At 42.5% G+C, this 25302-nt stretch overlaps 1 protein-coding gene and 1 long non-coding RNA gene across 8 annotated transcripts in view; one reads left to right on the top strand and one right to left on the bottom strand.

The window, feature by feature from the left end:
- The window catches only part of RAD51B (RAD51 paralog B), a 407540-nt gene that overhangs the window by 6882 nt on the left and 375356 nt on the right, over window positions 1-25302 (bottom strand). For 3 of the 7 annotated variants that reach the window (XM_037394545.1, XM_037394544.1, XM_037394546.1), the window contains exon 12: window positions 1681-2044. In XM_037394545.1, the coding sequence (XP_037250442.1) occupies window positions 1962-2044 (83 nt within the window). In that variant the 3' untranslated portion in view covers window positions 1681-1961. Of the gene's footprint in view, window positions 1-424; window positions 502-1680; window positions 2045-25302 lie in introns of those variants that run through there. The other 4 variants (XR_005105307.1, XM_037394547.1, XM_037394548.1 and 1 more) reach the window with 3 other exon arrangements.
- Window positions 500-25185, top strand: LOC119151105. The gene is made up of 3 exons (XR_005105309.1): window positions 500-1271; window positions 10325-10523; window positions 23431-25185. It is a non-coding gene; the product is annotated as an uncharacterized LOC119151105 (long non-coding RNA).

Below are 25302 nucleotides of genomic sequence, written 5' to 3' on the forward strand. Positions count from 1 at the left end.
TAGTACTTGCTTTACAACACTGAGAAGAAGGGGATTAAGCTTTAATTCACTAAAGTTTGTAAAACATTTTAGAACTTGAATGGAAATTTCCCAGGTAGTGCAGAGAGCATTAAAAAGCTTATCTCCCTCTTCAACTGCCTGTGGTCCTGCAACATGAGAGTGAAACAGTGCTTCCATTTTGGTGCTTATAGCAATAAAAGAACGTACCCTCCAGCTTCCCCTCTCTATCCTTCCATGTTTTTTAAAAAAGGGAGAGGCAACAACGAGAAATTTTAGTCTAAACAGAGTACAGTTGCTCCCTGGAGACTCGAATGCATCTCAGTGGAATTTTCCCTGCCTTCAGCCTTTTGTGCTTCTGAAAGGTCCTGGAACTAGGCATGTGACTGTAAAAGCAAAAAACACTCCTGTGTCTGAGTGCTCTACCAAATATTTACCAGATACCCAGATAAAATGGCTACAGCAAGTTCAGCAGGGTTGGACTGAATGGCCAGTAATGCAGTACTGTCAAGAAGAAAATATAAACTTCAGTTAAAACAGAATCAAAATTAAATTTTACAAAGGTCCCTTCAAAGCACAAAACTGGTAACACTGAAGCTGGAGAACTGCTCTTCCCCAAGGTGAAACGTATTAGCTTTTAGAAGGAGCTTATTGAAATGGAGTAGCTTCCTTCTTGTGATGGAAACTTCCTTGCTGGAGGAGAGCCCAAAGCTGTCTGAGCGGGTAGGTAAGCAGATAGCTGCAGAGTAGCCTTCTCCATGCCATCCTGTTGGGTGGCTGGGAGTGATGTGACATAAGCTTCCACTTCCCATCAGCTTCCCAGTCTCTAGCACTGCCACCTTAAGGCTGTGCAATACTTTTCAATAGGGGCCCCATGCTCCTCAGCGACTCCCTCCTCGCCCAGAGCCTGCCTAGCGAACAGCAGGCAGCAACCTGCCCACCGCAGTACCGAAGGTGGCCCCCACTGCAGCTGGTTTCCTTGCTGGGCTCCCTACAGCCATTTCGGCAGCACTCCAGACCTCACATATTTCTGTACTGGTTACTCGGCTTTTCAAGAGGTTGCTCAGGGGGGCTTTCCCTGTGACTGCAGAGGACAGAACCAGCCTCTCAGGTCAATGGCAACTGCATCGGCCGTCGGCACTGACTGAACCCAGCCATGGCTTTCCCTTAGGCATGGAGGCTTGAGAGCCGGGAACAACGTGATCCTGATCACAGCGCAGCCAGCGATGCCTTCAGCGGCCTTGAGCAAGTCATACATTCTCTAAATCTGTAAGGTGAGTAAATAGTTCTGCGGTTTGCAGTCATGTTGTGATTACTCTAAAAGTGCTTTGAAGACAGAGGAAGCTAAGCAGCTGTAATACACATCGATCTTCCCACCATCTGGATCGCTACCTGTTCTCCTTCCATTCTGAACTGCCAGAGCCTGGCTATTAGTAACTCTGTTACAATACCTCATTTTCACGTGAGTTACAGGAATAAGAGCTCACTGAACTAGTGCTTCTTAATGAAGCCAATGAACGGCTTTATCATTTCTCATAAAGAGCAGAAGCAAACATTTTGCTATGTTACGGGCTGTGCGCACCAGGCACTCTTGTGTGTTTGACTGTCAGTTCCCCCAGATTGGTGAGGTGATGGGCTGAATTAGGAAGGCATGTGTGGCCTATGCTTCTTCAATAGCATGTGTGTCGTTCAGAGGCTTTTATTACTATGTCACTTACCCTGAACAAAATACAGGATTTTTATAACTTCAGAGTTAAGTATGGCCCCACACATACAAAGAACAGTGCTTGGTTTTAAGGTTAGTCTTTACAGAGACAAAAGAAGAAAAATGCTCACTATCTGCTTCACCAGGTTTCCGAAAAACAGCGTTGTCATTCATTCATTTCTTAGTGGAGGTTTCATTTGTCCTTTCTACAGATTGGATGTATTGCTCAGTCTCACCAGTAGTGCTGTGTAAAGCAGCATCAAGTATCTTTCAAGGCAGTGTTCCTCACTCGTATGGTCTGCAGGGCAGGATCGGTTCCTTCCCAGGTTTGATCCTTTCCATCTGAAACGCACAATAAGGACAGACACCTCAATACCAACGTGTCAGAATGAGATCACAGTTACCATTTCCTGCAGCAAACAACCACTTGGAAACCTGATGACTCCATGAAACAAATCAAAGTAATTAGTTCAGTATGAACTAATTCCACAGACTTGCTGAAAATTGATTACTTTACATGTAATGATCCTCTTTCTGCTGCCTGCCTGGCTGTCCTTCTAGTTTCCAGTGTCCAGGCTCTCCTCATTCTGGGTGGCCCAGTTTTGGATGCTACTTCTGTGCCTTGAAGCCAAACCTTAGACTAGTGCAGGCCCCTCTGCTGTCCTTCAGTAGAGCTCTCCAAAGGCCAACATACACTTGCTGAGGACCTTTGCATCAGCCAGATTTTCCAATAAACCTGTTTTTTGGAAGCCAGTGCCTATGAACAGAAAATGGGATGTGCAAGAGGACTGACATTCTCTACCACAGCTTATTTTCTACAGTTTAAACACATTTCCTAGAGTTAAATGGGGCACAGCTTATACCAATATATTTTCCAACTATTAGAAAATCGCCTTGGATTCAGATAAAATATTATGGCTCCACCCTCTATGCTTTACTAATACCTAGGCTGAGAGCACAGCCTGCTTCCTAACCAGTATGAGCTGCTCCTCTTCTAATCTTAGTACCATGTCAGTGCCAGGCTGTAAAGCACTTTGGGATGAAGTTTTCTACGTAAATACAGGATATTATATTACTGTGATTAGACACTTCATGTAGAAAATGGACTGTTTTTTGTGAGAGGAGATATTAAAAAACAAAATTAAAGCCTTCCTGACCAACCCTGCAATCTGATGCAAAGAACACAAGCTGAAGAAATATACACTGTTATCAGGACCAAAATATCCAACAAACTAATGAATAATCGGTCAGATCATGTAACATCCTCATGTCTGCTGCTGTTAACTGTGTTGCGAGGTGTCCCAGGCCTATTCAAATATGTATGTCTCCTTTTCTGATCGCTACAGCTGACCCGTTGAGACATCGTAGCACAGGGAGACCTCAGCTGCCTGAAGGACTCTGCAGAACAGCCAGTTCTGGGCCCATTCCTATTGTTCTGTATCAAAGCTTTGAAGAAAGTCAGTAAGACTGAAAGGAGGAGGGTGAAAGGCAAGGTATTTCACTGCAACTGGCCATGACATTATTCACATTAACAAAGGTAATACTGTGGAAGAAACAAGGCTCACACAGGTTGTCAAGGGAAGCTGTCTCAGTTTTCCTCTTCCTCTCTAGCCTTGTTTGTTAACTATATGAAAAGCAACTACACTAGAAAAGTTGCTTATATAGCTGTCCTGATATAACTATACTGACAGTGATGGTAAGCCTAATGCCGGTAGAGGAAACCCCCCTTTCGCCAACACACCGCTGATGGATTCCTCAAGGGAAATACGCTATATCAACAAAAGCTCCTCTAATACTATTTAAAACAGCTTCGGTATTTACTGCAAGGCGACTACAACTTTGTTTAAAATTATATCCCTACCCGACTATACTTAATTTTAATGTAGAGCTAGCCTGACAACCCAGAAACGTACAGAAGATCCTTCTGTGAATTTCCTGGGAGAGCCTAGAGAATCAGTGCAGTTGTTTATACTCTGGATTTGAGAAAAGGCTGGCAAGAAATTTATCTGAAAACTTGTTTCAAGAGAAAGCTAGGAAAGGGACTATGTGAGCAAATTCTTTCCAAGGAAACATCTCTAAGCAAGCCTTCAGGAACTTCATATTCTTACACTATTAAAACAAAAAAAACAACCAACCAACCCCTCAGACCCCAAAAGTCCACTCTCTCAGCAAGGGAAGAGAAAATACTGCCTGTCTTCAACAAGGATTTAGGCATTCTGTAGTCATAATATGCTAGACATATAAACACTGTCATTCTTAGTGCATCAAAGTCAATATAGAGAATTTTTGTACTGTTGTATTAGCCAACTACATTTTTTGAGCCTGAGATAACCCAGTAAACATGCATTTTCAATATTCTATCTCATTTTTGCTCACTTGTTTGTTTCTGTTAAACCATGTTTTAAAAAATCAAAGGAATTTTGGAAGTTTGTTTAACACCACTACTTTTTGAACAGCATCACTCAGGAATTCCAGGCCTAATGAGTCTCAGATTTTGTAAAGCAGTTGGCCATAGGTTTCAGCTACAGGATACTATACTGCTTTTTTCTGGTTTTCAGTAAAGCCCATTTTCCACCAAACAAGGTTTGTGTAGGAAGCTTAGTTCCAAGTTTAGCTGAAGAATGATACTACCCATCCACAATTACAAATTATGAAGCTTAACATAGTTTTTTAGCACTGTTTTTCTAGAATAACTGTTAGTTATTAATAGATATTGAATATTTTCCATTGATTTTGTGTGGAGTATCATTACCCAGTTGTACCCTTACCTGAAGTAGGGTGATGCTACATAAAACTGCTTAGATTTTATACAGACTCTGATTCAGTCTTTTTTATTTTCTCTGAGTGATTCAACTGGTGGAACTGGCCTAAATGATTATAGGCAAGCACATGTAACCCTTTAATGGGGCGAGGAGCCATTGCAAAGTTATTTGTAGTGTATGTATGCAAATCAACTTCAGTTTGAGGTAGTCTGGGAGAAGTCTGAGGGGAATTTCCCTGCTTTATGTAATCTATTGTTGCTTCTTAGCTTCCTCTATTCACATGGCCAGGAGGCATAAGCATGACACTGCTGGTAATTTCTCAAGCTCAATCTGAAAGCAAAGACAATGTGTTCAGTGACCTACAGCAGTGTCCTCAGATGCTGGCTCAATGATATCCGGAATAAAGGAGGCCTGAAGGAGCACTGGGGGGAATAACTCGGATGGTAAGAGCTTCACTTACTGGCATACTTTGAAAGTGGTCGGCAGCCAGGCAGATCTAAGTAAAGCGCTGCCCCTCATATACAGCTCTGGCCTGCCCATATCTCTAATTTTACATATGTCAACGCATACAGAGTGCTGCACCTTGCACCTGATGGGTGCTGTCAGTTCAGTGTCCAGTCAGTGTGGGGCAGTTTCAAGACCACTGCAGATCAGACCGTGAGCACACAGCTTTGGCTGCCTTTCCCGACCATTCCCATGGGGAGGTAAGGAACAAAACTTGTCGTACCATGTGCTCAGGCTGATCTAGTCCCAGGAAGGCTATTCACTGAAATGACAGCCTGGACAAGCAGAAGGTTTAAGGCAGGTATGAGAAACAGCCTGCCTGCTAGCAGCCCGTGGAAAGCTCTGTGCCGCTAAGGCCAGACTGCTGATACCCAGGTGAGCCTGTTCAGTGCTGGGTATCGCGCTCTACCCAGTGCATTGTGCTGTACAGATTGCAGTGTTATTGTTCAAAACGGGAAGATTTATAATTCAGCAGCTATCCAGATTCTGAGAAATACACTTACCAAAACCCACAGCTAAGGGAAATACGACAGGTGAAGCAAGCTCGGTGGCAGTGAGGAGGAAGGAAATCTCCCTGCAGTGCACTGATAAGAGTGTGCTTGATATATGCTGTGCTCAATGTGGACAATCCACAACAGGGAAAACACAGGCTAGCTGAAGGAAATTCAGCTTGGAGGCCCTAGGGACTGAATCAGTCTGTTAAAATGTTTTGTTGGTTTTATTTATCACTACTTAATTAGGATGCTCAACCAACACATTGGAAAGATAGTAACTGTTAAATATTCAACAAGCTGACCTTTCAGTTAGAATATGACAAGTCTGAATAAAGTTCATGGAAAGCTTGTCCTTCCTAGGTACTCCAACAAAGGCAAAGGGAACCGGAGTGGGGACAGACAGGCAGACACACATACAAAAAAAAGAGTAAAAAAAAAAATAGCAGGGCACTATTGTGGAGACCTGGTTAAAAATCCCAGTCTTGCCACAGGCTCATTGAATGATCCCGGGCAAGTTGTTTCCTGCCCTGTGCTTCAGTTTTTCCCATCTGTAAAAACAGTACAACAATGTTGACCTTCCTGGTAAATTGCTGAGATGAATGGCTAGAAAAGCAGTAATACATTATTAATTACTTATTATTATTTCTGAGGAAGAAAATGCAAAAAGAAGAAGCCATCCATCTTTCAGGGTTTTCTTGATCCTCATAAAAAATAAAAAAGCACCACGTAATGTGAATTTCACACAACACAAAACTTTTGGCAAGCCACCTTTAAGAAGAAATAGTGGGTGCACAATTAAAAGAAAGTTAAAAGCGGGCAGACACTCAGGAAAACGTTCCAGATGGTGAAACGAGTTAGGCTGCAGAGCAGGCTCCCACAGGAAGAGGTGAAACCCCCATTGTTTGAGACATTTGAAACTGAATTCTTCAAAGTGCTGGTATATATAATACAAGGAACCGTTATGCATTGCCTTGGAAGGTTAGCGGCACTGGGACGACCTATGAGAGCTACACCTACCATTTCTACAATTTTAAAAAGATTCTTGCCACTGTCACTATGAAGAGTTGCAGACACTCTGTTTACCAGTATGGTACCTGAGGAACATCTTCTGGGGAGTAACTACATTGTGTTTTTGCAGGGGATCGATTCAGTAACCCATAACAGATCTTTCACATTCCTACTTTGGAGATCTGAAATTTGTATATCTAAGAGGGGGAACCCACCCCTATTCTCTGTTTAAGAATTACAGTGTGCATCCTACAGACAGACTATTTATTTCCTGTATTACAATCTAATGAAAAACTGGGTGGCTTGTTTTTTACAAGCAGTGGTTTGTAGAAGAAATACCATGCTTTTAATGGGAACCAAATGAGCAATCATTACGTAAATGGCATTATGAGACACAGAGCTAATGTTGAAATGTTAAACGCTCTGGGTCAAACTCACTAAAATGGGAACTGGCAGCGCCCGTGCTGGAACATTGGGGTTTCTCCACACTCAGATACTACTGCAAACATTTCCCGCTGCTGCTAATGCTGGTTCAGCTCCTCTGGAGGTAGCTGTGGAGGGAGTCTGACTGCTTCTGTTGTTACTGGCACTTAAAATCTTAAGACCTTCTCTGAAATCCAAATTCAAAGCTTTGGGCCAATTTTATTGATACAACTTGGTTTACTGGTTGGATCAGGTAGAGGAAGAAAATTTTTAAAAGGAGCTTAGAATTAGAGTTTTAATACCTTCATTTCCTCTTGGTCTCATACCTGCTGGTATACAAAAAAAGAGGTGAGTTGATTCAGATGGCATATGTGCACTAGTGACCCTATCTTACTGTACTCACTTGGGCAGGACAGCCATGGAGTGCTCCTGATCCCCTCTCAGCCCCTCTGGCAGGAGCGCTGCAGCCCGGAGTGGCGGGGCTGTGCACCCCGGCACGCCTCGCCTGCTGCCCCTGCGTGGGAGGGCTGGCACTGCCCGCATGCTGCCCCAGTCCCTGGCCAGAGACGCAGCAATTTCCTCAGGAATGAATCACGAACAAAAAACCAAGCAGGAGCTATTTATGAAGTTTTCTTCTCCCCCTGCAACTGTCCTGCCCAGTATCATATTCCTAACAGTTTATTCTTCAAGAATTTAGTCATCTACGGTTTCAGTGACTCATGTGATGAACCTTCCATCCATTTCCTGGAAAGAGTCCTGTGCTGTCCTCTACATCTCCCTGCCATTTTCCTCAAGGGTCTTATTCTTGCTATTTTTTAATGTAGTTCAGCTTTCCTCCATTTTTGGGGTGGAGGAGGGAGCCAAAAATACCTTGAGTGCGCCCAAATTTGCAGTGTAACGGGAAAGTGGAGTGGTGAAAGAAACGTCTCGAAACCAAAGATGGGCACTGAACTAGAGGGTTTCTTTTGGAAGTAGCTGCCTCTTGGGCTGAAAGCTGGTTTAGAAGGAGCTGCTGTAGGAAGAGCTGTGTGGTATGGTATGGTCATGAATTTATCAGGGCTGTATGCTGTAAAATGAAGATGAAAAGCACTTGAAGGCGGGTGTGACTCACCCTGGGCAAATGCCACTGATGGCAAGGACCCTGACACAAACTACTGAATTAATTGGGCTGGATGGGAACCAAAGTAACCATTTTACATACTGTGAAAGACACTTCTGTGCAGAAAACAACTGCTTCCTTTTCCTGATCAAAAAGAAATTTCAAAAGCTGCTCACAGACAGCTTGAAGGATACTTCAGCAAACTCTGATCTAAGTAGGGGTGTGCTATGCCTACAGCAGACAGCTGCCTGGGCATCAGTGATGCCCAGACCACACCTCCTGGCCTATACAGAAGTGCTACCTGTGCGTATTTATGTTACAGTTAAAACAGCGGGGGTCTAGCATTCTTCTTAAAATACTCAGAAATGTGTGTGAGTGTAAGCGTATCAACATAATTACACAAGTCTGAATGTACAGTGCTTGTACATTGTAGACCTATGCCTTCTACGCTTAAGTCAGCAGCCTAGGCATCCTCATTTATGCTGACTTGCAACAGGGCTAGTTAAGGAATTTGCAGATCTGCCTGACGGAGACAGGGCCAACCTGTCCAGCATTCTTAGAGGACGATTTCAGTGCTCAGTTATACCAGTATAACTGGCACATGTACTGGCGTGTGTGCATACACACACACACACACACACACACACACACATATATGCACATATATATATAAATGTCAGTACATAGACACTGACTTGCATAACACGCTTGTTCTCTTTAAAGGGATATGGTGTCAGGTCAAAGTTGGCCCGACATTCTTATTAAAAAAACCAACAAACTTCTACAAGCCTTGATTCCAACAGAAATGTTTCCATGATTTATTTTAAGAAGGGAACATTCCCCTGCAGTGCTCACCACAACCCAAACATTGCAGCACTGTGCAAGAGCATGAGAATCATAGAGGAAACTGAAGAATCTATTTTCACTGCTCCAGAAGACAACTATAAAAAGTAAATAAACAGCAGAAGCAGTGACAAATAGATCTGATTTTAGTGGTGGCTGCAGTGTTATCTATAGTATGGCTAAGGAGACTAGACTTGAAGCATGCATGCTTTTCCACTGATTTCTACAAGATGTGTTACTAAATGTGAGATGGGGACTCGTGGGAGCCATCTACACTGTAAGAAAGAGATTTATTTTTCTTTGGTTGATCCTTCCTGCTCCTCACACCTTGCCTTCCACATCTGAGAAACTGAACAGCAGAGTAGAATAAATTGCCTTGCTGTTTTTGAAGCTAGAAAATAAACTGAAGCTTGGGCAAACTATCCAGGGAACAGACCACTCATTTGTAGGACAGCTCTCATATGCTTGAAAGTAATGGGAAAAGTCTTTCCCTTAAATATCTGGAACTCTCTACAGAAAGGGGAACCTGCCTTCGGTGCTACTACCTGTTCCTTTGCTCAAGTTTGCAAAAAGCAGCAAGCACTAGGAGAATTAAAGAAAGAACTACTGAACGAGCACATACTTTCCTGACATAACTCCCGACTGCGTGGACACACACATGCATGCAGACATACAACACTGCACACAGCTCCTCAGTCTGAAAGGTCTGTGTACCGAGGAGAGAGAGAAAAAATGAGTGAAGCCTGCCCAAAAGGGCCTGTAAAGAGTGATCTTGTGGCAGATTAGCGATTTCACCAGAAAGTTTTTGGAAGCCGTAAACAGGAAATGGTTAAGTAAAAGCAGGTGGAGCATGCTGACTGCAGGAACAACGCAGGAAATAGCTGAGCGTCTGAATGGATGCAAAAAAAATGCTCTTCTGCTCAGTCCTTGGCAGTCACAATACTCCCGCCCCTCCTTCTCCTGGTCCTCCTTCACTACCCTTATCTTCCCAAGCTACAGAGTCTCGAAGCCTGCAAACACCTTTTGCTTGAGTAATCTGTCCTCCTTAAATTTCAGAATCGTCACAGGAAAGTTGAGAGGTTCTGCCTGGATGGTAAAAGACAAGAGGGACTCACCTATGGCACAAAGGATGAATCAGAAGCAGCCAGCAGCACCCACTGCCTGCCAGGAGCTTCAGGTCCCAGGAGCCAGAACAGTGTCTCTGGCTACTGCCCCAGCTGCTGTGGTCCCAAGTGTATTTAGCATAACAGTCAATCACAGAAACATTATTCCTATGGCCCCATTCATTCTAGGGGCTTAGCAAAGCACTTAGCTGCAGGAATCATTCTCCATCTCTACTGAAACACTGTCTCTTCTGGGGCAGAGCACTGCAGCTGTTTAATAGCTCACAGCAACATCACACAAGCAGATGGAAAAGAAAGCGAAATGTGTAAGAAGCGTTCTTTCCACTTTCCTTCTAACCCTTCCTTTCTCTCCTCTTTGTCCACAGGAATTTGTGCCAATTCCAGACAACTCCAGATGTGTGTCTTTCCCACCAGTATCTGCAGAGACTTGGCTCTGGAGACGGGGATCTGCTTGCCAGCATACCGCCTCCTGGTGCCTTCAGCCCCAAGGGTCAAGTTCCTGCTGCCACACTCATTCCGGGCTGTGCTGCCGGACATGCTGTGGGATGGAGGGCAGACATGTTGGTAAGGAACAAGTCTGCTTTCTTCTAGATGAGTATAAAGTTGATCTAAAATTGTTTAACATAGACAAGACACTCTTGCCTTCAAAGTATACTAAACAGTCACATTAAAGCCCTGTGGAAGGTTAAGAAAGCAGCACATAGGTTAGTTTGAATAATTTTGACCTTGTCTACGTTTGAAGTATTAGTTGGTAAAGCTATGCTGGCAGACTACTCTTGGATATTTCTCCTGATCTCCTAGATTTAAATTGAAAAAAAATCTGTTTCTTCTTATATTCTGAGCAAATAAAACACTCATGGCAAATTGGCTTCTATGGAGTTATAATTGCACAAAGTTTTTTCTGGTAGAGAAATCTTTCTCTTTTTTGACATTGTTATTTTGGCAAAAGTTCCCAGGTGTTATTGGGAGCTCAAACTTCTGCTGCCTTTTCTACATCTTTTAAAACACAATTACTATATACAACCTCACACTTTTTAAGTTCAAGCTCTTAAATCCTAGCCTTTGGGAGTAAGGTTCAAACTCACCCTGCCCAGTCTCAGTATCTCACACTGCCCAGGCCACACCTTCCCAGGGGTACCCTGAGAACAGTCGTGATCAGAGTCTGGCATCCCACACCACTGCTCCCGTGGGAGGAGGGAGGGGGCACTGCCAGGGCAGAGGTTGGTGTGGCACTTTCCGCAAGTGCCACCACACTCATCTAAGATGTCATGGGGCATAAGTGCACAGACAGGATGCATCCCATCAACTTCAGGTGGATGGCAGGACAGTTTCAGGGAGTTAAGCCTTGGCACTGACCTTTGGGAAAAACCAGTCTGTGATTCATACGCATCTAAGTAACCGAGAGAAAGTAATTGCAATGACCTGGACAAAAATAAACAGGTGTTTCTTTCCCGCTCCTTTCACAGTTTCTGCTTCCCTGCACCCTCACCCACATTTTTTTTGCTCTTAAGTCGTTGAGAAAAACGGCAGGAATGAGGTTTCTGGTATAATTACAGTTTGCTGAGAAAATCGCAGCCTGCAGCAGTAATTCCTTTAGTACTAGAGACAGATGCTGCTGAGGTCTAATCACAGTCTTCCCACTAACCAGGCCCTGAGTCTAATCTGTCATCAGCTGCGAGGCCGCTGGCTCCCGCCGCGCGTGTGAACCCAAGCTGCTCCGCTCATTCCTCTCCCCTCGTCCCGAGCCAGGCAGTGCCAGAGGGAGGGTATGTTTCCATTCACTCCTTGCCCTCAGCTACAGCCATACTACAACTTCAATGCGTTGCTTATCTCTCCTCCATGCCTAGTATCAGGACCACTCAAAGTCTAGCTGGTAAGGACTCAAGTAGTTGTTTTCAACTTACAATGCTGCATAGCGACTGCAGCTCAAAAATACAATTTAAACTGAGATAAGTTGAAGGAGAGGCTTAATGAGAATGGCCTGTAGCTAATTCCTCCTTCCAAAACGTATGGTATTTTCTGCTTACTAAGAGGACAAGGCTGCACTCAGTGATGGATCATATAACCTCCATATGTTAACACCGAAAAACAAGAGTATGAGTGCTGATGAGCACAGGAGGAGGAAGAGGGAAAAGCAGAACTGGGCATATTGAAAAAAGAGCCAGGAGAGAGCATACATGTAAGGAGAGACTGCACAAATCTCTCCTACATGTTGGATGCAGCTGGCATTGCCATCAAATGTTTTGTATTTGACATTCAAAGAGCACAGGGCCACAACTCTGGACTTCTCTGTGCTGGTGAAAGCAGCTTGAGAAAGAACAGACCTCACCAGCTCAGGATTGCCCCTGTGCAGGCAAAAGTCACCATAGTACTGGATTAATATCTTTAAACTGGATTCTGGTCATGGAAGGAAACTGACTGAAGAAGTTTATTTCAAAGGCATGTTGCTGTAGCATGAGCGAACCAGTGAGAACTGGGAAAGTCCTCAATCTGGTACCCACCTTCCAGCATCCGTATAGTTAACAAATGCCCTGAAGTAGCAGGGAAGATGCCAGGTTTGGGGGGCATAGGCTAAACCACTGTGTTTTGCATAAGTAGCTCTTAAGAAAGACATAAAGGAATAGAGTAGGTCATCATTTCTGGTCAGAGACGAAAGCATATTAAAGGAGCTGACTTTCTGTAGCAGCCTGTGGCCAACTCAATTTCTTTGTGTTCAGCTTTTTCCGAATCTGCACATGGTAGTACCAGATATCTGCTCTGCAGTAAAGGCATGCATGGCAGCTTCTCAGCCACCGACAGATCGAGGGGAACAGAAACTGTAGCACAAAGTCTCAGAGAGGGGGAAGGAGTGACTCATACAGGAAGAAAAACAAAGCAAAGATGAACTTTGAGCGTAAGAGAAGAGGTAGAGTGTTAGCTGTAAATCAGTTTCCTTGCACTCAGAAGGGTGGGTATTACAGTGAGAGGAGTTGTACTTGACACTAATGGAAGTCCAAGGAAGCTTGATTAAGATTAAATGCAGTCACAGGCCAACACAGAAAAGGGGCTTTAAGGTGAAAATCAAAGACAGGAAGTGACTAAGTAGGTCAGGAGCTGCGGGTAGTGAGCTGGATAGATTAAGTGGGACTTGGAGCAACCAAGTTAGCCCTGCTAAGGACAAGTGATAACACTTACAATGTCACCAAGTTTAATGAATCTGACTCTGAAATCACCTTACAGGCCTTGATAGCAAATCAGAGACTGCTGAGTTCTAATAGTATCTACATCAGAGCAGATACTATATGTGTTTTAACAAGAGATCAGTTTTACAGTCACTTTTTGACCCTGCCAAGCTTCCTGTAAATAGTGCACTGTTTTGTCTGAACAGGATTTCTTCTTAAGGAGCTAGGAAAAATGAACTGACTAATAGAAACCGTGAGACACTGAGAAGGGCTGCTACTACATGTTGAAAAGACAGATGCAATGGAAAACCTTCTTTCCACCCCTAAATTCAATAAGTCTTTGACTTAACAGCTTTGTTCACATCCAGGGCAGCCAGAAGAGAACAGTCACCTTGTATTTTTGTACCTGCTGAGAAAACCCTAGATTGTATGTGTGCACTGGGACAGCTCCATGTGTGTCTATTCCAACTTCAAAGAGGCTTTCAATGCTCTTTCAGATGTAGGGTGTGAGGAAGGGTGAGAACTGCTAAAGCTAGCCCCATCCTCATTAAATCTTTGCCCTCTGTGGAGCAAGCATGCACGTGGAGAGAATAGAAGATATGCATGAGCAACTGAGCATCTGTGATCTCATGACCTTTGACTGTTGTATTATGGGAAATGTATTCTCTGGTTGCTATGCTTTTCTAATTCATTTGTATTTTTCCTTCAGTGACTCCCTTGTATTTTCTTTGGTGCTCCTGTGTAATGGTTTCAAGGAACCACAGATATCTCCAAGTTAAGCATGCATACAATAGCTTTAATTAAATATTTGCAAGTATCCCACAGTAATGCAAGGGAAAGGGAAAGCAAACATTGTTCTCACTTGTACCTATCTCTTCTGAGCCCTGGGTTGGGTGGAAGCATCTGCACTACTGCCCTGTAAGTCCACTTCTAACCTGTTGTGAAATGAAGGCTTTTGGGTCCTGCTGCTCTGCATGTAAGCACTTTGGGTATTTCACTCCCATTTAAAAAGATCACCTGTGAAAGGCACCCTGCTGAAACTTTTCAGGCTAGGCTAGAAGGAAAAATAAATAAATTAGGGTAGACATTCTTCACTTTAAACATCGGAGAATAAGGTCAAAAGTGTCTTTAATAATTTTTTAAAATCACTAAGATGCTATAGGGAGAACAGCACAAAAGCACAAGTTTTGATCTTCTTCAGTATTCTGAAATTAGTATTTTGTGTTCTCTGTGCCATTGGCACAATCTCAGTCTTGGTGCCACCCTCCACAATGAGTTACCTATTTATTCCTCTTTTAAATGGGGATCTTTGCTTCTTTTACGAGGAGTTAACTACATCATTTTGTATGTATAAAAGAAAGCTGCAAAGTATTTTTGTTTTAATTTCAGACATATAAAACAAATATACATAAGGGAAATGAAATGTGCAAAGGGAACTTTCATCATACAAAGACGGAGGAATAAGGAACAGGATGCAAAGGTTATCAGTCAGTTCTTTAAGTCAAATACAAGACAATTCTACAGCACAGAACGTAGTGAGTTTGTTTAGAGGAAGAATCTTTCTTTTCTATGATATGGAAGAGTTAACAGTAGCTGCAAGGATAGCCATGAGGCTAACACTAGTGATTAGTGTTAATACTTAGTACTAGTATAAAGTACTTGTCTTCAATTTTTCAATGACTGACATCATTATTACTTCAAAGTCGACACAAGCTAATTTGAAAACACTTTGGCCTGGCTGTACATACTTTACTGCAAGTCCATCCACTACTTCTCAGTGACTCCCAGTGATAACATATATCAGAAAAGATAAGACTGGAAAGAAAAATTAAAGGCCAGTTTGATGACAGAATAAAGAAACCGTGCTTCTAACTTTGATCTTGGCTATTTCCCTGCACTGAGACCAGAGGCATTGCCAGTTTTTGCAGTCTGACACGTGAGATTTGGGCAGGGGTTGTGCTGAGCAGAGGCTGGCATAGCTTTGCTGGAACTTGAGCCGCAGTGAGAGGGAACAGAAAGCATGGGTTGTTTCCCTCACGTAGAAAGGCACAAATGACAGCAGGGCTGTCTGAGAAGATTGAGAACTGCTGACACTAGTAACAGGAACTGGCAGCTGCAAAGGAGAGTAGGAGTGGGATGAAAAGCAGTCTTACAAAGCAAGGAGGAAAGGCAGCCAGGGAAGATCTAAAATTGGGAGCAGCTAACAAATGCTGACAGAGTCTTTTCCTCTTTCCTCAAGGGCTTGATTCTGAGCATATTCAAGCCAAGATAAATATTCCTACAAGGATTTCTGAGATATTTTTAATGAAGATTTCTACTCTGCCCCTCTCTTAATCTGCCATCTGCATTTCCACTGCATCTTCACAAGATGCTTCTTAAAAATACACCTGGTTTTGATGATGGCTGGGAGTCAAGAGGTTTATTCTCAGAGCTGTGTGAAGAAGAGGTTGGATCTACATTTCATCCTCCTCCTTCATCTCTGCCATGTCTGCCTGATGCCTATATTCCAGCCTGTTGTACCTCATCTGTCAGTCTTCTACATGAAATGACTGGCAGGTTGACCATCTTCAGTTCACTGTTGCTTCTCTGTCTCCTAGTAAATTGCAGTTGTGAATCTCTTGCATCAAAACCCAAGTTATTTTTTTGCTTCCCATCCTATCAGGTACTCCATGGACTATTTCTGGCCTTCTCCTCTAGCAGTGACAGCTGATTTATATCACCAAGGCTAAGGCCAGGGAAATTGATGCCCAACTTTCTCCCACGGGGATGAGTTTTTATGGATGGCAGTTAGTTAACTATTTTCACTATACAGGTACCAAAAATACCCAGCCCATCTCTGCAACACTAATTAAGGCCCATGGGGATGATGATGCAGTAATCTTAGGCCTTGGGCCACCGTAAGTGCACTTAGACTTCTTTGGTTCTTCTTCCCTTTAGCAGTAGTAAAGTTCCACTTCACTTTAGTAAGTAATAACTACTTTTATTCTTCAAATATATAAGCAACTTGAAGCTAAAGCTCAAAGTTCAGTGCAGTCCCTTAACTCTGTGACTTAAAAAGTGCAAATTACTGAAAAATGCTTCCCTAAATTTTCTGTTTCCTTGGGATAAGGAAGGGAAGTGAAAGAGGAGAGAACAGTGATTAGTGAATTCTTTACAACTTCCTTTTACTAGCTAGTTCTAAAGTAGGGTGTTTTTTTTTTTTTCTCCTGAAAAAGTCATCCCTGACAGAAAAGCAGCTGCAAGTGTAGAGAGCCATCCGTTCACTCGACTGCAGTGTTCATGCTGCCTGTCACCCTGTTGAGTTCCCAAACAGACTAGGAAACAAGAAGACAGAAAGATTGAAAAATGAGAGTATAAATACTCCGCAGGGATCTGGTAAGACAGCAAAGTAATGATGGTGGAAAGGAGAATGTCAAAAGTTAATCCCAGGTGTAATACCTCAGAAGTCAGATGCAATGTTGTGAAAGGTGTTGTTCATCTAATATTTATGTTTTGTTTTCCCTCCGCAAACTTTAAGGTAGGCCTTAGCCAGTGAATGCTGCATTCTCAGTAAATGCCTGTCACAGCCTGTTGTTGCCTTTCCAAGTTTCTTATTCAATAGCACATTTTTTCCTTGTTTTTAAATGCCTGCCGGAGTCTTAAGATGAGGAGTTTTTAACCTAACAATAAACCACCTGCATTTTATTAAGACTTGGGACTTAAGTTCCACCTCCCCCAATTTTATTGAAGTGTTGCCATTATTTGGGTTAACGCTTTCATAGTCAGTTTTGCTTTGAAAATGAAGTTATGCCTGCTACACATAGCCCAGTTCCACAGTCCTACATTGTGGAACCCGCTCTGAGACCGACCCCGGGGAGTCCGTCCAGCGCTGATCGACAAGGTGTACAGACCCTCTAAAGCACAGCTGCAAACTCCACACCCTCCCTAGCACAACAGCCCTGCATCCATGTATCCACTGGCAACATATAACTTACAATGAAAATGTTCTTACCAGCCACTCTTGTTTGAAGAGTAAGATTTTTGAGTTGTATCATAGGAACTTAATTCAGCTAACCTAAATGCAGTCAGGAATTTAAGTTACAAACTGTTATGTGTCCTCAAGCATTCTTATGGCCATTCTTTATAGGTGGCCCAGTCATCATACTCCATCTGTGCTACCCAAATACTGGTCAGGTATATTTAATTCTATAGGTCGTTATTATTTATTATACAGTCTGATGTATTAGATACCGGTGTGATTTATACTAATACATCCCTACAACACTAGTCTAGGAGATATTATCGCATACTGTGGTACTCATAAAAGGAAAAGCACAAAGTTTGTGTTGCTCTTGTAAACAAATAATTTCTGTTCATACATACATACCAGTATATGATTTCAAAACTGTTTAGATATCAATAATCATTGGAAATGGCCTTTATAAACCCACATCGTGGCACAGCTAGTTTTAGGGACATAAAACTATCACTACTGCATAGAATGTTATATGATGTGGGGATCCAGTAGACTGGGACATGTAGCAGTGAAAGTCATCTGGTGTGAGAGCAGCAGACAGCCCCTATGACCTAGCGCTAGCTCTGACCACAAACCAGGGAGTGCACACTTGTGTGCCTGTTGAGGAGCACAGCTTGCCTCATTGGCCATTTGGAAAGACAAAGGATTAACATAATTTATAAAGATCTTTCATATTTGAGTCATGACTCACAACTTTTCGACTCAGTGTAAATATTCATAAATAATCACTCTGAATTGCTTTGTAAATATCTTTTCAAAGTCTCTCTTAAACCAAATTGGGATAGAAATTGCATTTGTTTGAGTTTGCACCCTTTAGCTTTAGGAAGCTGTGATTTACATTGCTGTGTAAATTACATCTGCTCATAAGCTGTGGTTTGAAAACACTGCACGTGTGGTATCAAATGTGTGCAAATAGAGAATTATATGCCATTATCAGTCACCTACATGCAAATGTAAACTTCATTTTTTGTGCAATATTTGAAGTCATGTTATTATGCAGCATAAACTACAATCATCTACTCTCTACTTAGACAGCAATCCAAACAGGGATTGCAATGCCTTTGCAATAATTTTCAAATAGCCATATAATCAGGTACCCCAGTCAGGAATGTAAGTTACAAACTGTTACGTGCCCTGAAGCATGCTTATGGCCATTCTTTATAGGTGGCCTGGTCACCATACTCATTACTTTTGAGTAAGTAAAGGTGGGGGGTTGTACTTTGGAGTTGTGTTTGTTGATAAAAGAGGTGGGTTTTTTATAGCAATCTGGAAGAGCAGAGGTTTTTCAGCTTTACTTTTGTCATGTATCTGTAGCTTCTTTTTGAAGTTGTTACCAGATCAGCCAGAGCCAGCATTGTATAATCCCAAGATCTAGAAGTAGGGAGGTGGTATAGTCAACCAGTCACATGGTATTTTCCAGCATTAATAGGGGGTTGTTCCCTGTAACAGGTTTGCCCTATTTTTCTTCCTCCAAGTGTATCAACACAGAGTGTCAGCAAAAGTTTTCTATTTCATAGTCTTGCTCCTATTTTCATCTCTTTTTATATAAATTCTCTTAAAATCTATTAATAAAAAAGTTCTGCTTTAAATTACAAGTTTATTTCTTTTCAGTCTTGACTGTATTTTCCTTTTGAAAAATACTTCTACAAAGCTTTCATCAGAAGACCCAACATTACTTACAAGCACTGTTAATGAAGCCCAACAAAACGATTATGCAGAAGCTATTATATTCTTTACTTTTCATAATAAATTACAGATAAATTAATAAATGACTCCATCAAGGTTGCACAGTGAATTAAGGGTAGCATCTGGAAGTGTTGCCTAGGAACTTTGACACCCACACTCCTACTGAAATTATATGCCCTGAAAACATTGGGACTGTCTCAGACCCACTCTGCACTACCAACATTCCTCTCATATGACTGAAGTGTTTTTAGGCTATGAAAATTAAAGAAAAGGAAAAATAATGTAAATCAATGTCTGATTCTACATTGTTTTCCCCTCTGAGGTTAAAAGACTTTTTCTTCTTGTTTTAATTTTTTCTTACAGTAGATATTGGCAGGCTGAAAGTTGAAATAAAATAGGAAAAATAACAAGCATATTTTGAGTGATTACTCAACTGGGGTCCTTTGTGACAGGAAATGCAGCTGCGTGACTAATGGACCTGACTTTCTTTTGGCTTCCTTCCCCCTTCAAAGATCTTGTTTACTGCCCCAGCCAATTTTTTTTTTTAAATTGCTAGAAGCTAGCAATTTTCCAGGAAAAAAAAAAAAATATCTTTGCAAGAGGCAAAGGCAGTAAATCTTACAAAGATCAAGGGCTACAGAGCTCTCCCCCATCTACTCCTTTTAGCCTTCCAGGCTTGAGTCATGTCATATCTTCCCCCGCTCCGGTCTGAACATGTGTCTAGCAGATCTTTCTGCTTTGGTGAGGGGAGGGATTATGCGAATCACATTTACAGCATCTAACCCTGGAATACATAAAGGAAGGACTAATTCCATTAAGGAAACCCGGGGCCTCCTAAGCCTCTTGCATTTTGTCTTTTTTTTATTATTTTTCCTCATTCTCTCTTTTTAACAGCAGTTGTGTGCCCATACTCCACAATGACATGGCTGTTAAATGGCAGCTATTGAGATTTGAAACAGCACAGTCCATTAGTAAGGGGCCATGGAGCTTTAAATGTTCGCATTTGGCCTACTTTGTGAGTCTGCTTTGTTGAGCTTCCTAGGTAATAGCAGGTAGGCCAGGACCTGAACATCCCCTGAACTGGAAAGGAATAAGAACCATGCATCCAAGCTTCACAGCAGGCCCTTATCCCTATAGTTCAGTGCAATGAAACCCTGAGCTCCCTCTCAGTAATGGGGGGTGTTGGGCATACGGTTGGATAGAGTATCTAAACAAGCAGGGTCTTGTCATCTGTGCCTGGCAAGAACATGGAGCAGATCCTCCTGGAAATTATGCTGAGGCACATGGAAAATAAGGAGGCAATTGGTGACAGACACCATGGCTTCACTAGTGTGAATCATGCCTGACAAATCTGGCGGCCTTCAACAATGGGGTTACAGCATTGGTGGATAAGGGAAGAGCAACCAACGTCATCTACCTGGACTTGTGCAAAAGCATTTGGTACTATCGCACATGACATCCTTGTCTCTAACTTGGAGAGACATGGATTTGATGGATGGACAATTCACTGGATAAGGAATTGGCTGGATAGTCACACTCAAAGAGTTGTGGTCAACGGTCTGATGTCCCAGTGGAGGCCAGCGAGTGGCCTCCTCAGGAGTTGGTACTGGGACCGGCACTGTTTAACATCTTCATCAGCGACATGGACAGTGGCATTAAGTGCACCCTCAGCAAGTTTGCCAACGATACCAAGCTGTGTGGTGTGGTCAACATGCTGGAAGGAAGGGATGCCATCCAGAGGGACCTCAACAGGCTTGACAGTTGGGCCTGTGCAAACCTCATGAAGTTCAACAAGGCCAAGTGCAAGGTTCTACATGTGGGTCAGGGCAATCCCAAGCACAAATACAGGCTGGGCAAAGAACAGGTTGAGAGCAGCCCTGATGAGAAAGACTTGGGGGTGTTGGTAGACAAGAAGCTCAACATGTCCTGGCAATGTGCGCTTGCCCCCAACATGAAAAGGACATGAACCTGTTGCTGCAAGTCCAGAGGAGGGCCACAAAGATGGTCAGAAGTCTTAAGCACCTCTCCTATGAAGACAGGCTGAAAGAATTGGGGTTGTCCAGCCTGGGGAAGAGAAGGCTCCGGGGAGACCTTAGAGCAGCCTTACCATAACTAAAGGGGGCCTACAAGAAAGCTGGAGAGGGATTTTTCAAAAGGGCATGTGGTGATAGGACAAGGGAGAATGGCTTTAAGATGAAAGAGGGTAGATTTAGATTAGAAATGAGGAAGAAATTCTTCACTGTGAGGGTGGTGAGGCACTGGAACAGGTTGTCCAGAGAAGTTGTGGATGCCCCATCCCTGCAAGTGTTCAAGGCCACATTGGATGGGACTTTGAGCAACCTAGTCGAGTGGAAGGTGTCCCTGCCCATGGCAGAGGGGTTGGAACTAGATGATCTTTAAGGCCCCTTCCAACCCAAACCACTCTATCACTCTATGATCCTTTTGAAGGTGTCAACAGGAGATGCATACCCTGAAGGACAGACGTACTGAGCCCTGTGGAGGGGCACAGTGGGCTGATGGAGGTGCCTGAGCTGTGAAGGGCTTTCAAGAACAAGTGCCCAATAAAGCAAACACGATGTTTACTGGCGTGAAGGTGGGCACTGACACAGGAGCCTCTGTGCTTCTAGCAGCAGTGCCAGCACCAGCCATACCACAGAGGAAACAGGTAAAACTGTGGACTCATAGTTTAGTATTAATGCTCTGAAACTAATAGCAGGGTTTATTCCTGCAAGGGGGTTAGAAGCTTAGCCAGACAGGTAAACAATAGCCTCGAATATCATCATCTAAGAGAAGTGGGAGCCATTCTTCAGCTTTCTCAAGAGGCCCTTCTCTTTGGAAAGCTGGGGGATCAAGTCATTGAAAGAGAGTTTGAGGGCTGCTCCACAATCTACAACATTGGCATAGTTCCCTGTGCCCTGTAGCAGAGGCTAAAAAAGGAGGTGAATATATTCATTACCATAAACTGCACAGAGGAACCATCAGAACGGGTATTCTAAGAAAAGAGATGAAACCTTTGCTTATGAATAGACCTAAAAGAATTGAATACATGTGTACAGAGGGATCATTTTCCACTACCTACAAGAGGAAAAATCTCTGGGGAAGTGGCTGATGCCAAGTATTTTCTTATGCTTCATGTGTCAGCAGGGTCTGGCAGAAGCCCTTAAAAAACAGAGCACACATTTTGTGCAAATTGAGAATCACAATTTCTGGTGATTTGGATTGCTTCACCAAACTTGAGATGTTTCTCCAAAAATACAGCAGATGTTTGATGATGTACCAAGTTTTCAGCATTTACACAGATCAGATGATGTTAAGATCAGCAGAAAAAAATAACAGAATAACACAGTAAAAGGCTTCAGAGCTGTCCTGAAAAAAACACTAAGCTGGGCTAGACAGACAGAAATGTTCATTTCTTACAACAGCTACAAAATGCTGGGGAGAGACATTATCATAGTAAGCTATAGAGCAAGGTTACAGAGGAGTTGGACTGGGTGCAGAAGTGGTGGGCACAAGGACTCACTGGAATGAGAACTTTGTGTGTATAACCTGGCTGTGTGACCCGCCAACCTCAGGGAACTGCTATAAAAAGACAGACTTTGACTACAAAGCTTAACAATTCCAGAGACTGAAGGAGGTTGTTAAAAAGGATGTGGCCTTGAGGTATCTTAACACTACACATGAGACAGTTGTCCCCAGAAGAGAACTAGCCTAATCCTCTTGCAGCTATATGGTCAAAACTGAAGGTCAGTAATTTCTGTGCAATGGATGCTAACAAAAGCTGAGTGTCAGTGCATTCAGAGAGAGAGGAAGGATTTGGCACTTATCCATGAATGTAAAAGTTTCCTGTCTTTTTTTTTAATGAGAAGCCTGTGTTAGAAAACTGACCATAACCCACTTATTGCAATTGCCAAAATGGCCTGGCAAAGCCCCCTCTCCTCATGAAACAAGGATTTTTTTTTTTCAGTTATGAATTTATGATTTGCAGACTGGGAGGGATTTGGCGGGTTCAAACTTAATCCCTAGAGCATTTGATGAAAAAGCAATGATGCAAAGTCCAGAGCTAGATTTTGTACGTGATGATTTGCTTAGAAATTTTGCTGATGATGGGGATAAGACCCAGTGGAAAGTATAAGAGCCTATCACTGAGAATATTCTCAGCCTTGTTGCTGACTTCAGGTGAAGTACAAATAGTGCATCCTGGCTAGGAAAAATTAAATAACCTCTCTTGACTGTTATTTCTGCTTCCCTGAGGTAAGCTTGCTATAATGTAGTACAACTAAACAGGTGGCAGGTTACATGAAGCTTAAAATTACTACACACCCTGTACTTGCTAAGGTAAGATCTGACAAAGTGGCAGGAATAAGTGTAAGGTAGATACACCTTATATAGTAAATATAGATTCAGTTCTACCATTCTAGTTCCATTACTCCTAATAAACAAGTTGGTACGAAACAGTACCAAAATGTATTCACAAAAAGTGTGGAATTAGGCTGTGATATGGTTTTAGGTCTGTTACATCAACATGGAACCCATGAAGGAAGTAAGTCAACTACTGACATTTTGCTTGACAAAAAAATAAAATTAAATTAACTTCATTTCATTCTTGCAGTCTTTCAATTCCCTGCCATCTTCAAGGGTGTCATCAGAATCATGGGGGTCCTGAAGAAGACTAAAGAACCAGAGTCAAGATGCAAAAACTGAGAATATCATAACCTGCTGCCCTGACTACTATGGCTGTAATGTTCCAGTTCCACAGATGTAAACACTGCCTGGTACTCGGGATTCACCGAGCACAGTTTATGTAATGCTGGTTGTAACTATCTGCAATTGCACAACTTCTCTGAATTTGGCCTTGGAAAACTCGGTGACTTTAGGATCGCTGGCATTAACAACTGCCCTTTCCAGTCTGAGAATATGAACGAGGTGCTGCAAAGTTCTCATTTTATTATGAACAGAGATGGATGAAACCAGATGCATAACAAAGAAAATCTTTCACAAGCAGCTTAAGCACTGGATGTGCAATGAAGACAACTACATTTCAGCTCAAAGGTGGCTGCATTTGAACCACAGGGAAGTAATCCATTTATAAACAAACTTCTCAAGCATTTTGGGATGAACACCCTATACAGAATCAGTTACAATTCACTCTACTTCTGTGACAAACTCTCGTTTCATGTTATTGTTTTCCTGGTTTTGCTACACCAATCACACTGCAATTCTAAATGTCTTCACTGTGCTGGAACAGCAGTCCACTACATTCAAAAAAGCCAACAGAATAAAAAAAAACTTGTGAAGGAAATTGTTGCTGTGTATGCAGCCTGCTCATGCTCAAAAGCTGTTCATGTTCCATTTCTCTGTTAACAAATGGCTACCAGTAATTTGATGGCATTAACATGTTTTTGAATATTGGGTGTACTTCACTCATTAGTAGCATGTCCTGGCATTGTGTTCTGTTGCATGACGGTCATCTTCCATTTGAGCTCCCAGCTGCCTTCACTTTCTACTCTGATGCTCTCCTGACTCCACAACAGCTCACCTCATCAGCAGAAACAACCAACCTGTATATCAACAGTTTCACATTCTGGGACATGCCTACAGAAGCACATCCAAAGGGATGTATTGAGAGTTCATCAGCATTACTGAAGGCTTCAAAGATTCTTGGATGAACTGTGCAGTATGAACAGAAACTAGTTGATATTGTCGCTTCCTTTTTTAGTGACATCCCTCTGCTGTTGTATTGTGCTCTCACATTCCTTAGTTAAGCTTGCTTGAGGGATTTGATTTCACTTGGGCTTGAACTCTTTGTTTCCTTCCTCCAAGAGGATGCTGGAATACACCTTTAAGCACAGCAAATTTCACACATCCATAACTTTGCACACAAGGCCCTTACAAACTGCGTCTATCTGACCTTCCTCATCTTTCTTAATACACTCAAACAAGGAAGGGGAGACCAGTTTAATACATGCATGTTTTGCAGCTCCTGCAGCCCCATGCATTTTGAAGGCCAGAAAGAGCATTCTCTGCCACAGTAAATGATTTTGCATAGATGAGAAGCTTTGGTTTATAGAAAAAACCTGCAACTAGATGCTCATGTGACTGCAGTTTTACAAGAAAAAGCATAACTTCTAAGCTCTTGATAGTGAGGTATAGTCCCAAGCCTGGATACAGATTTCTGCTCCAGGAACTGATCTCTATGTCTACGTGCCTTCAAGAGGCCTTCTGAATACAGGAACATCTTTGTTTCCCCATTTTATAATACTCTCTTATAATAGAGGGGTTTAGAAAAGTTCATTTCTAGAAGCTTTTACAAATGTTAAATATCAGTTGTTTCAGTCTTGTTCTGTTAAGGTGGTGGAATCACCGTCCCTGGAGGTATTTAAAAAAAATGTAGATGTGGGGCTTAGGGTCATGGTTTAGTGATGGACTTGGCAGTCCTTAGTTAATGGTTGGACTTGATGATCTCAAAAGTCTTTTCCAACCT

This window comes from Falco rusticolus, chromosome 7 (assembly GCF_015220075.1).
Source record: "Falco rusticolus isolate bFalRus1 chromosome 7, bFalRus1.pri, whole genome shotgun sequence".
Lineage (NCBI taxonomy): Eukaryota > Metazoa > Chordata > Aves > Falconiformes > Falconidae > Falco > Falco rusticolus.